The sequence below is a fragment of the Haliotis rubra genome, unplaced genomic scaffold, assembly GCF_003918875.1.
Source record: "Haliotis rubra isolate DU_JTF1 unplaced genomic scaffold, ASM391887v1 Scf1465, whole genome shotgun sequence".
NCBI classification, from domain to species: Eukaryota; Metazoa; Mollusca; class Gastropoda; order Lepetellida; family Haliotidae; genus Haliotis; species Haliotis rubra.
In genome coordinates this window covers 118237-131246 of record NW_025765409.1, presented here as the reverse complement: position 1 = coordinate 131246, position 13010 = coordinate 118237, and the positions used below count along the sequence as shown (strand labels likewise).

The 13010-nt window shown below is 38.3% G+C and overlaps 1 protein-coding gene across 2 annotated transcripts in view; it reads left to right on the top strand.

Annotated features, from left to right (window-relative positions):
• Positions 1 to 13010, top strand: part of LOC124269695 — a 68578-nt gene that overhangs the window by 4107 nt on the left and 51461 nt on the right. Inside the window, exons 2-8 of one of the 2 annotated variants that reach the window (XM_046704730.1) lie at positions 926 to 1109; positions 4718 to 4838; positions 4973 to 5742; positions 9313 to 9443; positions 9619 to 9656; positions 9870 to 9993; positions 12179 to 12935. In XM_046704730.1, coding sequence (XP_046560686.1) covers positions 5546 to 5742; positions 9313 to 9443; positions 9619 to 9656; positions 9870 to 9993; positions 12179 to 12935 — 1247 coding nt within the window. In that variant the 5' untranslated portion in view covers positions 926 to 1109; positions 4718 to 4838; positions 4973 to 5545. Of the gene's footprint in view, positions 1 to 139; positions 1114 to 4717; positions 4839 to 4972; positions 5743 to 9312; positions 9444 to 9618; positions 9657 to 9869; positions 9994 to 12178; positions 12936 to 13010 lie in introns of those variants that run through there. The other variant, XM_046704729.1, reaches the window with a different exon arrangement.

Sequence of the window (13010 nt, the reverse complement as noted above, 5' to 3'; positions counted from 1 at the left end):
TTGATTCAAGATGGAAGCCTGTTCACAGATGTGTACTCAAAACGGTTATTGGGTGATTATGCCACAGATCTAGACAACCTGCAGAAGAAGCAACAGGAAGTACTTCAAAGAGATATCAGGAAAGCTCGAGGCGAAAACCAAAGAACAACTACTTGCTCAGGAGCAGCTGGAAAGCTAAAATTGAAGGCCAAGGAGACACTGGATGAGGAGTTGCTTGATGCAATACTTCAGCAGAGACAGAAAGTAGTGGATACACTGAAGGAAATTGAAATATTGCAGAACATTAAGTTAAAAGAAAGAAAAGAAACTGTCGGTGTGTATTGATAAGGCTACTTTAAAGGATACACGCCATTATACAGATTTCCTTGTACTGTATGTTGAAGGTGGCCTATATCTCACCACATCTGACTCTAAAACAAAAATAGCTCTGGACGAACGAATCATCAATCCATCTGATCAAACTTTGATAAGATTCCTGAAAAGCAAAACTCAGTTTAGATCAGTGCATCCTAATGCAAATACATTCCGGGGCTTAACTAAACTTCATGAGAGTAGATCCGTTCAATTCAAAGGCTATTTCAAAGGGAAGGATACCGATGAGAAAACAGTCCGTTACATGTTGGATGACCACAGACTTCTTGAATACATTAGTGCATTTTCAAAACTACCTGATGGTGGTACCTACCTTTATGGCATCGCAGAGAAAGAGACTTCCATCAATGGAAGTCCATACAAGTCAAAGTGTATGGAAATTCAACAAGTTCCAGTCGGTAATCAGCAGAATGTAGAAGCTAAAATAAAGGAGGGAGTTTCAAAAGGTGTGTTAATCTGTGACTATGATGGACATGAAACACACAATGACATCGTGGAGGTATTTTTCATTCCATCTTCTCGAGACAACGAACAACCTGATGTTGGTGTGGAGGCCCCTGAACATTTTGTAATTCAAGTACACGTCCAGCCTGTCAGTGGCATAGTGTTCTATGATAAACAGGGGCCTTTGGCATACAGAGTGGAAGCAGACACTGTCAAACCATACTCTGTAAAACAGTGGTTTCATGCCGTCCTCGTGAACAGCGTAGTGAAGTAGATGAACGGATCACAAACAAGTCAGTAAGTTTGCTAACTTTCTGGGTCATTTGTGTTTTGCATTATATATTTTAGTTTCATTACACAAGAATATATACTCTTCAAAAATGGAAACTTGACACTGACTTTCCAATTTTAATAATAAAACAACTACTTGTAGGCAGGATACAAGCAACAAACGATCATGATACTATGTGGGGATAACAATATTAATTCCCAATACATTTCCAATGTCCCAAACTGAATCTCCTGGAAACCACTCGAAGCCTGTACTCAGGCAAGTGAGTGACAGATGATATGTTCTGCCTCTCATACTGCAATGCCAAAGTTGTCAAAGTGTAATGGTGGATTCCTCAGTACAAGTCTCACCTCCAGCTCCGTTTATGCGAATCGGATGTCTTTTGCATTACCATTCGCTAACATACTTGATTGTCATTGGGTTGTATTTGAGTCTGTAACAATCCGATAGCATGATTTTAGCAATGTCAAGTTTCTATTTATTTGGAAAGCTAAATGTTCATGTTGTGTAATGGAACGAGACATGGGTGCTGTAGTGGAACATGATTTGTTCGTTCAAATCAACTCACAAAGTATAATATAGTGAGTGAATGAACATTTAAGATCATATCAGCAATATTACAGCCTTATCGTGACGACAAAATTATCTATTAATAAAGGCCAACTAAGATAGAATAAATACATGTCAAACAAAGGTAGTAAAATCACTAGATATAATTTCTCTTAAAACTAGTATGTAACCAAAGAATATTATTATATAATATATAAACCTCCAACAAGACAACATAAAAACGGGCTGTGGATCGCCAACAGTGAGTGAGTTAGTATTTAACGAAAAACATTGTAAAGAGTAAAATCTGTCGACGATAGAGTATCACAGATATGAATTTAAAACTAGAATGTAAATCTAAAACATTTTGATTGAAGAAGACAGTTCAATATAAAACGCGGGCTATAGATCGCCAACAACTGAAGGTAGATCACCATATTTGAGACCATGGGGACTTACAGTACTTTGGCTTCCTGCATGGACCCTGGCTGGATTTAAACTACCCCTTCAGCTGTTAGCGATTTTACGCAAGGTTAGCAATTGATCCAAAATGTACATAGATATTGGTTTACATTACTATTCTTTGATTGATATGGGCTTACATACCCACTCAGGTGGACTTCAACCCCCATCAGTTAATAATCACATTTTACCGTTTTGTAAAATATTTAACTATATACTATCAAATTTTAGGATTAATTTATTCTATTTCTTTTAAAAGGTACCATGTTAAATGAGAATATTATTATATATATTATTTTCGTTATTGGTAATAGAAGCGACAAAACCCTTTCCACATTCATAGGAATTCTCTGCCAAAAGCAGAGTCGATTGTACAGTTGTGACAACCGGTATATCATGAGAAGATATTTGTTTCAGTATTACAGCTGTATGACGTTGTTTGTAAACAAATTGGGTCACAACCATACTATCCAGTGATTGTAACCATGCCATACGATGACAGAGCATTTGTTTATGAATCACCAAGAAATAGTGATGATACCAGGTGTTCGCACAACATGACATGTTAAAATCATCCACAAAACAGCGATCCATCAATGGAATCATTTTAAGACCTCAGAGAGACTATTTATTCTAATACTGAATAAAGTGACAGATAAAATACCGCCTTGTGGAACACCCTGACCCTGATTATAATGGTCAGACAGGGTAGAACCCACGCGGACTTGAAACTGCCTGCTGGTTAACAACTTGGATATGAACGGAGAGAGACGGCCTCATAGTCCAAAATCACGTAAATATTTTATGATGTCTTTGTTTCCATGTCGTGTCGTATGCCTTATCTAAATGAAAAGATAGACACTGCATGTTTGTTTTGTTAATTGCATGTTTAACAAATGACTCTAATCGAACTAGGGGCGGTGGGGTAGCCTAGCTGTTAATGCGTTCGCTGGTCATGCTGAATACCCGGGTTCGAATCCCCACATGGGCATAATGTGTAAAGCCCATTTCTTGTGTCACCGTCGTGCTGAAATATTGCTAAAAGCAGCTTAAAACCCAACTCACTCACTCACTCACTACTTAAACTAAGTGATCAACATCGATTTTTTCCAAACTCACACTGAATATTAGCTATTAAAGGCACAATATCACACCACACTTCTCTAAAATAAATAATGCATTTCTCTCATTAATTACTGTCAGCCCTCAGGGAAGCTACCATATTAATTTATTCCAAACAAAATTACGTGTTTACATTACAATATTAGACTAAAAAGTTTGATTGAATTAATGCAATTAATGCCCTCTACTGGCCGAACATTATTTCAAATGATTCCTATAGAATTATGTCCCATGTAGCGCTCTTTACGAATATCCTATGCACAACCTGTGATTGAAAACCATTTCGGCAAACACCGACAACACCGCGTGCTAGTTTTCTATGGACAGTGTTCTCTGTTTTATTAACACAACCCGTCAAAATATCACCCAATACTACATTCCTTATTCAAATAGTAAACTCACAGTTTTACAAAATGTGATTCGAAATGCAATACAAAACATTCAATATTCAATTAATTCACACACTTCCAAAGAAATAATATCCAAAATGCAATACAAAAATACACTCACGCATTTCTGCCACCAACACCACTGAAATACGCCTCTGAAGCTTTCACCATGACATTCGCTTAGGTATCACCCTCTCACCCAAACTGTCACATCCAGTTGTCCTTATTTAAAGGAGAACACATTTCAGCCTAACTAGTTTGAGCTTATTTTGCAGTAATTTCATTGGGATGGCAAACACAACACTGTTGCTAATGATAATATTATGATTCTAGCACGACATTGTGTGATACTCGATTCTGATTGGCTGAGAGCTCATCAAAACTCTTCTTAAATGGCAGTTTAAGGACCGCTAATTAAAGTGACCGATTCACCGCGTATGAATACAATGAACTCGTTGACCCTTTAGTTTGTTAACAAACATGTCGGACATCGGATATTTCAACCCCGACATCATCTTTGAGGTTTTTGAACTAAAAAGCAAATGTCCAAGATATTTTAGCAATTTCCAAGAAAAAGCCCCTTCAAGCCTTATGTTTTGCACGCCAAAGAGTCTGGTTTAAAATACTTATCAGTCGTGCTAGAATGAAGATAAAGCTAATCTATTTTTTAAACGCGTTTGGTTTTTGAATTACATTTAGCGGTCTTAAATCAACGATAAAGGACCGTAAAATTGAAAACAGAGTAACTTTTAATTTGAGTAAATGGGAAAAGTTTCGACTATAAACATGATTTTCATATGTGTAAAAAATATAATTTCATGTATAAAGATTACTATTAGCAGTGAAAATAGCAGTGCGTGTGCTTCAATTAGCAGGGTAAGTGGACGAACTTTCTTTATTCAATAATAAATATATCTAGTTCAACATAGTGGCAAAAGTTTGATGGTAGTATGAAGCTGATCATGGATTCAATTGATCGTTACCGTTTAGAATCAAACTAAGTTTCCTTGTTTTTGTGTTTGTTGTTCTATCACAGCGCTATTACTGGGGTTCTTGTCTCATGGTTTCTGTGTCAGGTATGTTTCAGGAAATACGACAAAATGCCAGGGCGAGAAGTGAGTTTAAACAGCAAGGATTTTCAGCGTCCTCGCTTGAAACCAGGCGTGTACACAGCATTACTAAGATTAAAGACACCTTTGTGAAGAAAGGTAAGTGTTTCTTTAATGTTGTTAGAGGATGACAAAATGCCTATTGACGATTTGCTATGCTTAAAACATAGTCACAAGTTGTTCTTTTAATGTCACCGAACTGATGAGATAATAGATGTATACTGATGTTACAGGTGTACTAAATGTTGTTCCGTCGGAGATACCCACGCATCTATCGGATATCAGAGATGACCTCATTTCGCTGCTGATGACAAATGGAGCTCTGTACCAAGAAAACATCATTACCAGTGAACCATTGGGGAAAGAGACAACACATGTCTTTTGTATTTGTCAAAATCTTCAGCAGCATTACTGGATCTCCCTGTGCCACGGACACACAGAAACACTAGGTGTGACGCCTTCATAGCAATGCCCCATCAACCCCTCATGCTGCTGACTCTGATTGACAATGGCACTGAAACTGAAGAGATAAGGAAGTATAACACCACTGTGGCTAGAGAAGTGACTTCAAAACTACGCAGGTTTACCAATGAAAGCATTAATCTGATACATGGAGTTTTGAGTTTGAGTGACCTCATAGACACGGACACGTGCTACATAAAGTTACAGAGAATAGCAGCATTATCTGCATCCTTTGTTCCCAAGTCTTCTGTTGATGACTCTTGCAAAATATGAACACGTGATGATGGCTTTCTGGGCAGCTGTTGCTGAAACAAAGTCAGCCCTGACAGAGACAGGTGAAGTAGATGACAGTTGTATCCACTTTCTCACTTCTGATCAGTGTATTGTGTCTTGTGGAGAACATCGAAAGTAGATATGTTTCCTGCAGACAGGAGACCGACATTGAATCCACGACTCTGATGGTGGAGGTGGCCAGGAGACTGAGTAGACTGGGTGACACTCTACTGATATGCAACTCACAGGAAGAAAAGAGCAGACTCAGGTATGTGGAATCACATAAACTGTATGTATACTCTAAACAATCATTGTTGTTTTGTTTTTTTAGATAATAGTGATATGACTAATACTAAATCGGATAAAGGCAAAGACTTGACGTTCTTCATCTTGTACATCTTAGATCAACCATGTATATGCCTTAACTATAAAAAATACGTCCCACAACATGTATGTAGTTCCAAATGACAAGGCTTCAAATAGCATAAAATTAATGGATGAATGAAAGCATCGCTGCCTAAATTATTTGATCAAATCACTTGGAAGTGACATGTCTCATAATGCTACAAATGTTTCTCCAGTTATTAACTAATGGATCGGTACTATAATCAACACCATCACATTTTTCTTTAACCCTATGAATGAGTGAACGAGTGAGAATTGATAGTCATATCGGCAGTATGTGCTCTACCCACCATGTATAGTGTAATAAAGCTCCCTGAACTATTATAGTTAATGAGCGTTATGATAGTTTAGGGCGAAAGTGTGCTTTATTACATTATACATGGTGGTAGAGCGAACAGTATTTCTTTTCTAATATGCCAAATTTAATACTTTCTAAGGATAATTACGATTAATCTACGGCAAAAAACGATCGACTGTGTCGATGACCTAAATGAAGAATCCTCGCACAGGGCTAACTGGCGCGCTGTTCTATTGATGTGTCTGCCCCCTACGTTAAGACGAACGTAACCAGAACAACAAATGATAGACAGTTTCATGACGGTTAAAATACGGATTAAATATCTCCTCTAAATGAATTTAATTACATCTGTGATTAACGTAAACCATATGAACGTCGCATTTGTACTACAAACGTAAGTTTAGATCCGTATGCAACTGGCAGTTTTTTATTCTGTTTGAAATTCGTTTTTCTATGACATCATCCGCTCATTGTAAGGCAAATATACTGAAAATTACATGCATCGTAACTCTGGCCAGTTTTGACACATTACGAAATACACACAGTTAACGTCAAAGTGAATTTTTAGCCATATTGCATTGTGTTTATAAACGTCACACGTACTCTTACACGAATCCGTGAATTCCTCATACAGTTCAAAATAAAATGACAAATGGTCTTTGTCACCAATACCAAGTGTTTCAGTGAAATCTAACGTAATATATCAGATGCCGTGCTTGAAAAGGATCACTTGTTTGAAATGTTAACAAAGTCGAACTCAGATTTCACTCTGTGTATCTGTTCGCCTACTTTTGTTGCATACACTTGCTCATTAGTTTTAGACCATGCATAGGAAAGATATTGTAGCAAGCGACAGTTAAATAAATAGGTGTATTGCAATGATTTCCGAGATTCATCACAATATATTATAATGTCTTTAAAGCGTGACGTCATGAAAGATGTGACAGACGATGGAAGTTCTCCTAATTTCTGACTATTTCCCTTGGTCATAATGAGAACAAAAAGAAAATAAGAACCAGCAGATTGTCAGAATGTTTCGGACTACTTACATGTCACATTCATGTATATACGTTGCTTGAAACAACGAAATTTCCGGCGTACTTCCGTACTCGTGTCAGTGAACACGTCATTTTGAGAATGTCGCTTCCCGATAGTGATGTCATACGTACGTCAACATTGGTACACATATTTGGTATTTTCATTGAGTTGAGGTTCTGAATGAAAATACACACGATCAATCTGTCCTGCTGCTTACATTTTTCAGTTCTTATGCTTCTATCGTATTTTGCACAAACTTTTCTCACGTGATTAATTTCAGTATTATTATCTTTTAATTTTGGACGAGAAGGGAGACCAGTCTAAATTCAAGTGGCACCAATTACGTCATCAAAGGGCGGTAACTCTGGCCTGTTAAGCTCGGCATACAAAGACCGCATGATGGCATAACATTTCAGCACTTCTTTTGAGGGTTATACTTTAATTGTAAGAAAAATGAACGTATAATTTCAAACATTGATATTAAATAATTAAAATATTTCATTTTGTTTCACATAAGATTAAGTGTGATTTTATCGTGCACACTTCCGCTTTAACCACCTTTGAGGATAAAGTCACTAACCATCTCAGTTACTAATTGACCGTGAAGATCCGGGGTAGAATAGGTGTTCAGCAACCCATGCTTGCCACTAAAGGCGACTATGCTTGTCGTAAGAGGCAACTAACGGGATCGGGTGGTCAGGCTCGCTGACACATGTCATTGGTTCCCCAATTGCGCAGATCGATGCTCATGCTGTTGATCACTGGATTGTGTGGTCCAGACTGCATTATTTACAGACCGCCGCCATATAGCTGGAATATTGCTGAGTGCGGCGTAAAAGTAAACTCACTCACTCACTCTTATTATAATATTGATTTAGAGATGAATCAAAACAAAACAAACTACAAGTAGTTATCTGTTATATATAATGGCCGTTTGCCCTAGGCTTAGAGTGCGTTTTCTCAAGCAGCGGTGTCCGTTTTCTTGTGAGTGATGGCAGTTTTCTCAAATTTTGTTCTTGTTGTTTTCGCTGAGGTCCGTTTTCACTATAACCCAAAATGGGATACGGAGAAAACGTCATGTTTTAAGTGTTCAGTACGTAATGTGACAGTTTTGAGAATGGTAGGGAAGTGATCATTCCCACATAGGTCATCATGAATCATTCATTCAAATTCATTGTGCAAGTTGGAATCAGTGAGTGCGAGATATAGGGCAGCATATGTTCCAGTGGCTTGATGTTAAATAGATAGTTGAATCATCATTAAAACACACAGGTTATATATATCACCGGACTGGAACATGAGTCTGGCATAAGACTCTAGGCAATCATAAATAATATATAGTGGTTTCAATTTCCTCACTTGTGGCCACGATCAAATGTTACCTTTGAGTAAATAGCCAACTATTATCTTGTGCGCAGGGCTTGGCATGACCGGCCGATTGATAGAACCAGCTCATTCTGGGCCTGAGGTATTCCTGGCTCCTGTCTCCTCGACCATCATAAGAATCTTTTCCTCCCCCGACACGGGCGCAATTCACAGCAATTCACAGGTTGCCCAATTTGGCTGTCTCTTAAGGCCAGCAATCGGGAGCCACACGCGTGCAGAGTTACTAACGTTGCTCAGCACTCACCACGAGCTGGCTGCTCTTCATGAGTGCCTAAAACCTATAGACATGACCATTCCTCCTTTGTACTTGGTTCCAAAGCTCCATAAAGTCCGTGCACAGAGAAAGAGATTGCAGGTTACAGCAAAAGCAACATCATAGCCCTGTCTCAAAATTTTAACCATAAACCTTCTTTCAAGAGGGAGTTTCTGTCACATTCACAGAAGGTACTTGAGACAACTTATATTATCAAACCTTCAAAGATTAGCCTACTACTTTTGTAAACTAAAAATCAAATTGATTCTGCCAAAAGATTAGTTTTTAGCTCTCATATAACAAATTTCAGGAAAATTCTGTGACACATGGGGCTTTTGTACTAAAAAAACGTGATGACCGTAGTTAGTAACCTGTCTGACTTCAGATGTTCATGATAATTTGTCAAACATATCGGATAAGAACTTCTGAAGTTCACTGACACTATGTTTTTGCTGCAGATCTGTCTACTCGTCAACAATCTCGGTTCTTGATGTGGAAGGCACCGACCTGTCAAAGTTTCAAAATTTGGTTCATGAAACGAACAGTTATCTGTTCGAACCCTCTGGCCGACAATGGAAGTTTCTCAAAGGTATATAGTGTTCATGCATTATACTTTTTACAGTCATGGCAGATACTTTCATTTATGTTAATGTAAGGTTTTTATGGACAATGTTGTTCATAACGCTTAACCTTTTCTTTCAGTCATCCCTTAATTCTATCCAGTGATAGATTAAACTGGAATACCTAAATGCTTGTTTTTGCAGGCACTCAACACAGGTCACATACTACAAAGAATCAAACAGTAAGTCCAAAATTATATTAATGTTTGTTGATCATTCATTTATTTGTAAATGAATCTACAGGATGCGTACTGGATGATTGTACATACACCTGAAACCGAAAATAGAGATTTTGCATGTGCGTAGCCACACCAAGACGTATGAAATTAGCTGTTCGTCACTAACTATCTCCATGTTATACTGCTGCTGATTGTTGCACATTGCAATATGTTCAGACTGAGACATCAAACAGGAAAGAAGATGGTTGCCAAGTGTTCCACACTAAAGACTTTCTCCGACCACAGTTACAGCAAGCGGAAGGAGATATTACTGAAATTAGACGTCATTACACGATGATAGGTACTGTACTGCTGTTGCTTAGATATACACACTGTTTTTATATGTTTGATAATTCGTATGTAATTAAAAACAAATATAGGATCAGAAGAAATAAATGGGACATCTGCTTCATTCCTCTGTTTTACAGAGGGTTATGATGAAGATTTATGGATGTTGACTTCTGTAAGGTGAGGTACAGGACCTTTTGGAGTGTATACATACTCCTTTATCATGTGGAAATCTAGGAAATAGATAGCTATATAAGTATATGTGGAACAACAAGAATGATTAGATGACAATATTGGCATTTAACAGAGATGATGATATGAAATTTTAATATGTGACAATAGCAATGATTGTTTGAGCCAAGGAAATCCGATGATGCCAGCTCACACCACATCCAAATTCATCCAAATATGTTCAATACATACGGCCTGAGGTCACATAAGATATAGGGAGCTGCTTGTGAACCTACAATGCTTCTTCAATAGCTTAATCTCGTGTGGGCGAAGACTCTAAATGGTGTTCATACTTTATGGTGATCTGTGGCGGTGGGGTAGCCTAGTGGTTAAAGCGTTGGTTCCTCACGCCGAAGATCCGGGTTCGAATCCCCACAAGGGTACAATGTGTGAAACCCATTTCTGGTGTTCCCCGCCGTGATGGTGCTGGAATATTGCTGAAAGCGGCGTAAAACCAAACTCAGTCAGTCAGTCAGTCATGGTGATCTTAATCTAACCCCAAACACTGTGAGTATACCTCATTTAGTGTCTCGGTTACCGCCACGGGACGACTGTTCCATTCTTAAGTAAGGGAATTGCTGAGGTCCCGTCTCACAAGGACGCTCTGACAGGGCTATTTATACCTTGTTTCACGTTTCACAGTGGTGAGGAGAGTGTGACGGGGCAGGCTACTCCTTGTGGACAATGGACTCTTGCATTGTCATCTCTTAGGATGAAGTGAAGTCTTGACTTTACCAGCATAGAGTCACGTACAAAACCAGAATGTTATGCTTACCCTATATCATGATTAAGCCTTCTCGATATTGGTCATGGACTGAATACTGAAATATTTTCCTTTCTGAGCAAGATCGAGCACCATGTCCAAATCTAGACTATATGTTAATTCCTCTGGAAACCAGTCTTGGTCTGTCTAAGTGACACGATCTTCATCTCTATTCCAAAGTCGTTAACTGTCGGTCAGTGCTATGTGAATGCATGCCTCGGACTGGAGACAAGCTCACGTTCACAATGACAACGACTTGGGAGTTAATCCAAACGTATAGTATCGACCACCAAAGACATTTGTTGACCTAGTTTCAATCATGCCTATCCCTCAGCCTAATTATTCAAGTGTCTAACCATATTTAAACTTGTGCACATCGTGCAAATGACTGCATGCCTCTGTCAATTCTGTGTCCTCCTGTGGGGGTACGGAAGTCCCAAAACATTCAAAGTAACATTAAACGTACCATTATGTTTAACTATAGAATATATGTTATTTTAATTTATGGCTAAATTGTCCTTGCTGACAACTGAAGTGGTATAAATCCAGCTTAGATCCATGCAGGAAGTGAATGTACTGTAAAATCCCTAAATTGGTGATCTACCTTCAGCTGTTGGCTTTCTATAGCCTGTTTTATGTTGTATTGTCACATATAGTTAAAATGTTTTAGAGTTCATTACTAGTTTAAAACTGAAATCTGTGATAAACTAATTATTTTACTGTCCTTCGTTGACAGGGTTTTATAATTTACCTTTATTTATTATGAAATTATAACTTGCTTTTAGTCACTATATGGCTGAAATATTGCTGATGTGACTTCAAATCCTAACTCACTCACTCACTGTCAACTCTTTTTGTTACTGAGGTCATTCATCTGTTATCCAACCATTCTGGAATTCACTCATCACTTGTTGGTTGCATTTTGCTTAATTTGTCCCATGTTTCATTGAATGTTATCTCAATTTGTTTCATTTGAATTGTTTCCAACCAGTCCCTGTATGATCCCTTATCATTTTTTTTCATTCTTTATTACGTATGGATGGCCATGAGACCAACTGTACACATGTGTAAAACAGTAAGGTAACGACATGCATATGCGCCACACTGAGAATATAGATCTTATTAAATTGATATGAGATTTTTGTATGATCCCTTATCTCTATACTTGAAGTTAATTGTACTTAACTGATCCTTATATCAACAGGCGGCGTCAACATAATTCCAGTCAGTCTGACAAGCCATTTGGTGGACATTAAGGATATGCTACTTTCAGTCCTGGAAACTGATAAATCCCTCTTTCACTGCAACATTGTCACTGGTGCAGAGCTGGACTTGAGTGATGACGAGAAGTGTTTGGTGCATTTGACAGAATCCTTAGCAACAACACTAGACTTTCCAGTTTCAGAGAGACCTTCTGAAATACGATGTGATATGTTTCTGGCCCTTCCAAAGCAGCCCCCAGTTGTACTGACAGTGATGAACTGTGAACATGAATCGAAAATGATAACAAATTACAACACCTCAGTAGCCAGAGAAGTGACTGCAAAATTACGTCGTTTTACAAGTGAAAACCTTAATGTTATACATGGGGTTGTGAGCAAGAATGACATGAAAGATAACGAGGTGTTCTTTGCAAAGTTACAAAAAATTGCCGCAGTGTCTTCAGTATTCATTTCAAAAGCTTCTTTGATGATGAACTCGTTCAAGTATGACCAAATACTTATGGCTTTCTGGGCAGCATTAGCTGAGACAAAAGTAGATGTACAAGAGAGTCAGTTAAAATTTCTTAACAAAGAACAATGCATCCTTTTGTTGGAAAATCTTAACAGAATGAATGTCGAGGTCAGGCTTCATTCCAGTAGTGAGGCCACCACCCTGATGCTTGAGGTTGCCAGGAGACTGAGCAGACTGGGCAACACCTTGCTGATCTGTCGGATACGGGAGGAGAGGGACCGATTGAGGTAGGTTGTATAGATGGGCCGAACGTGTATAATCCCTCTTGTTCCATGGTTATAATCTACCTTCTTGTGCAGTAC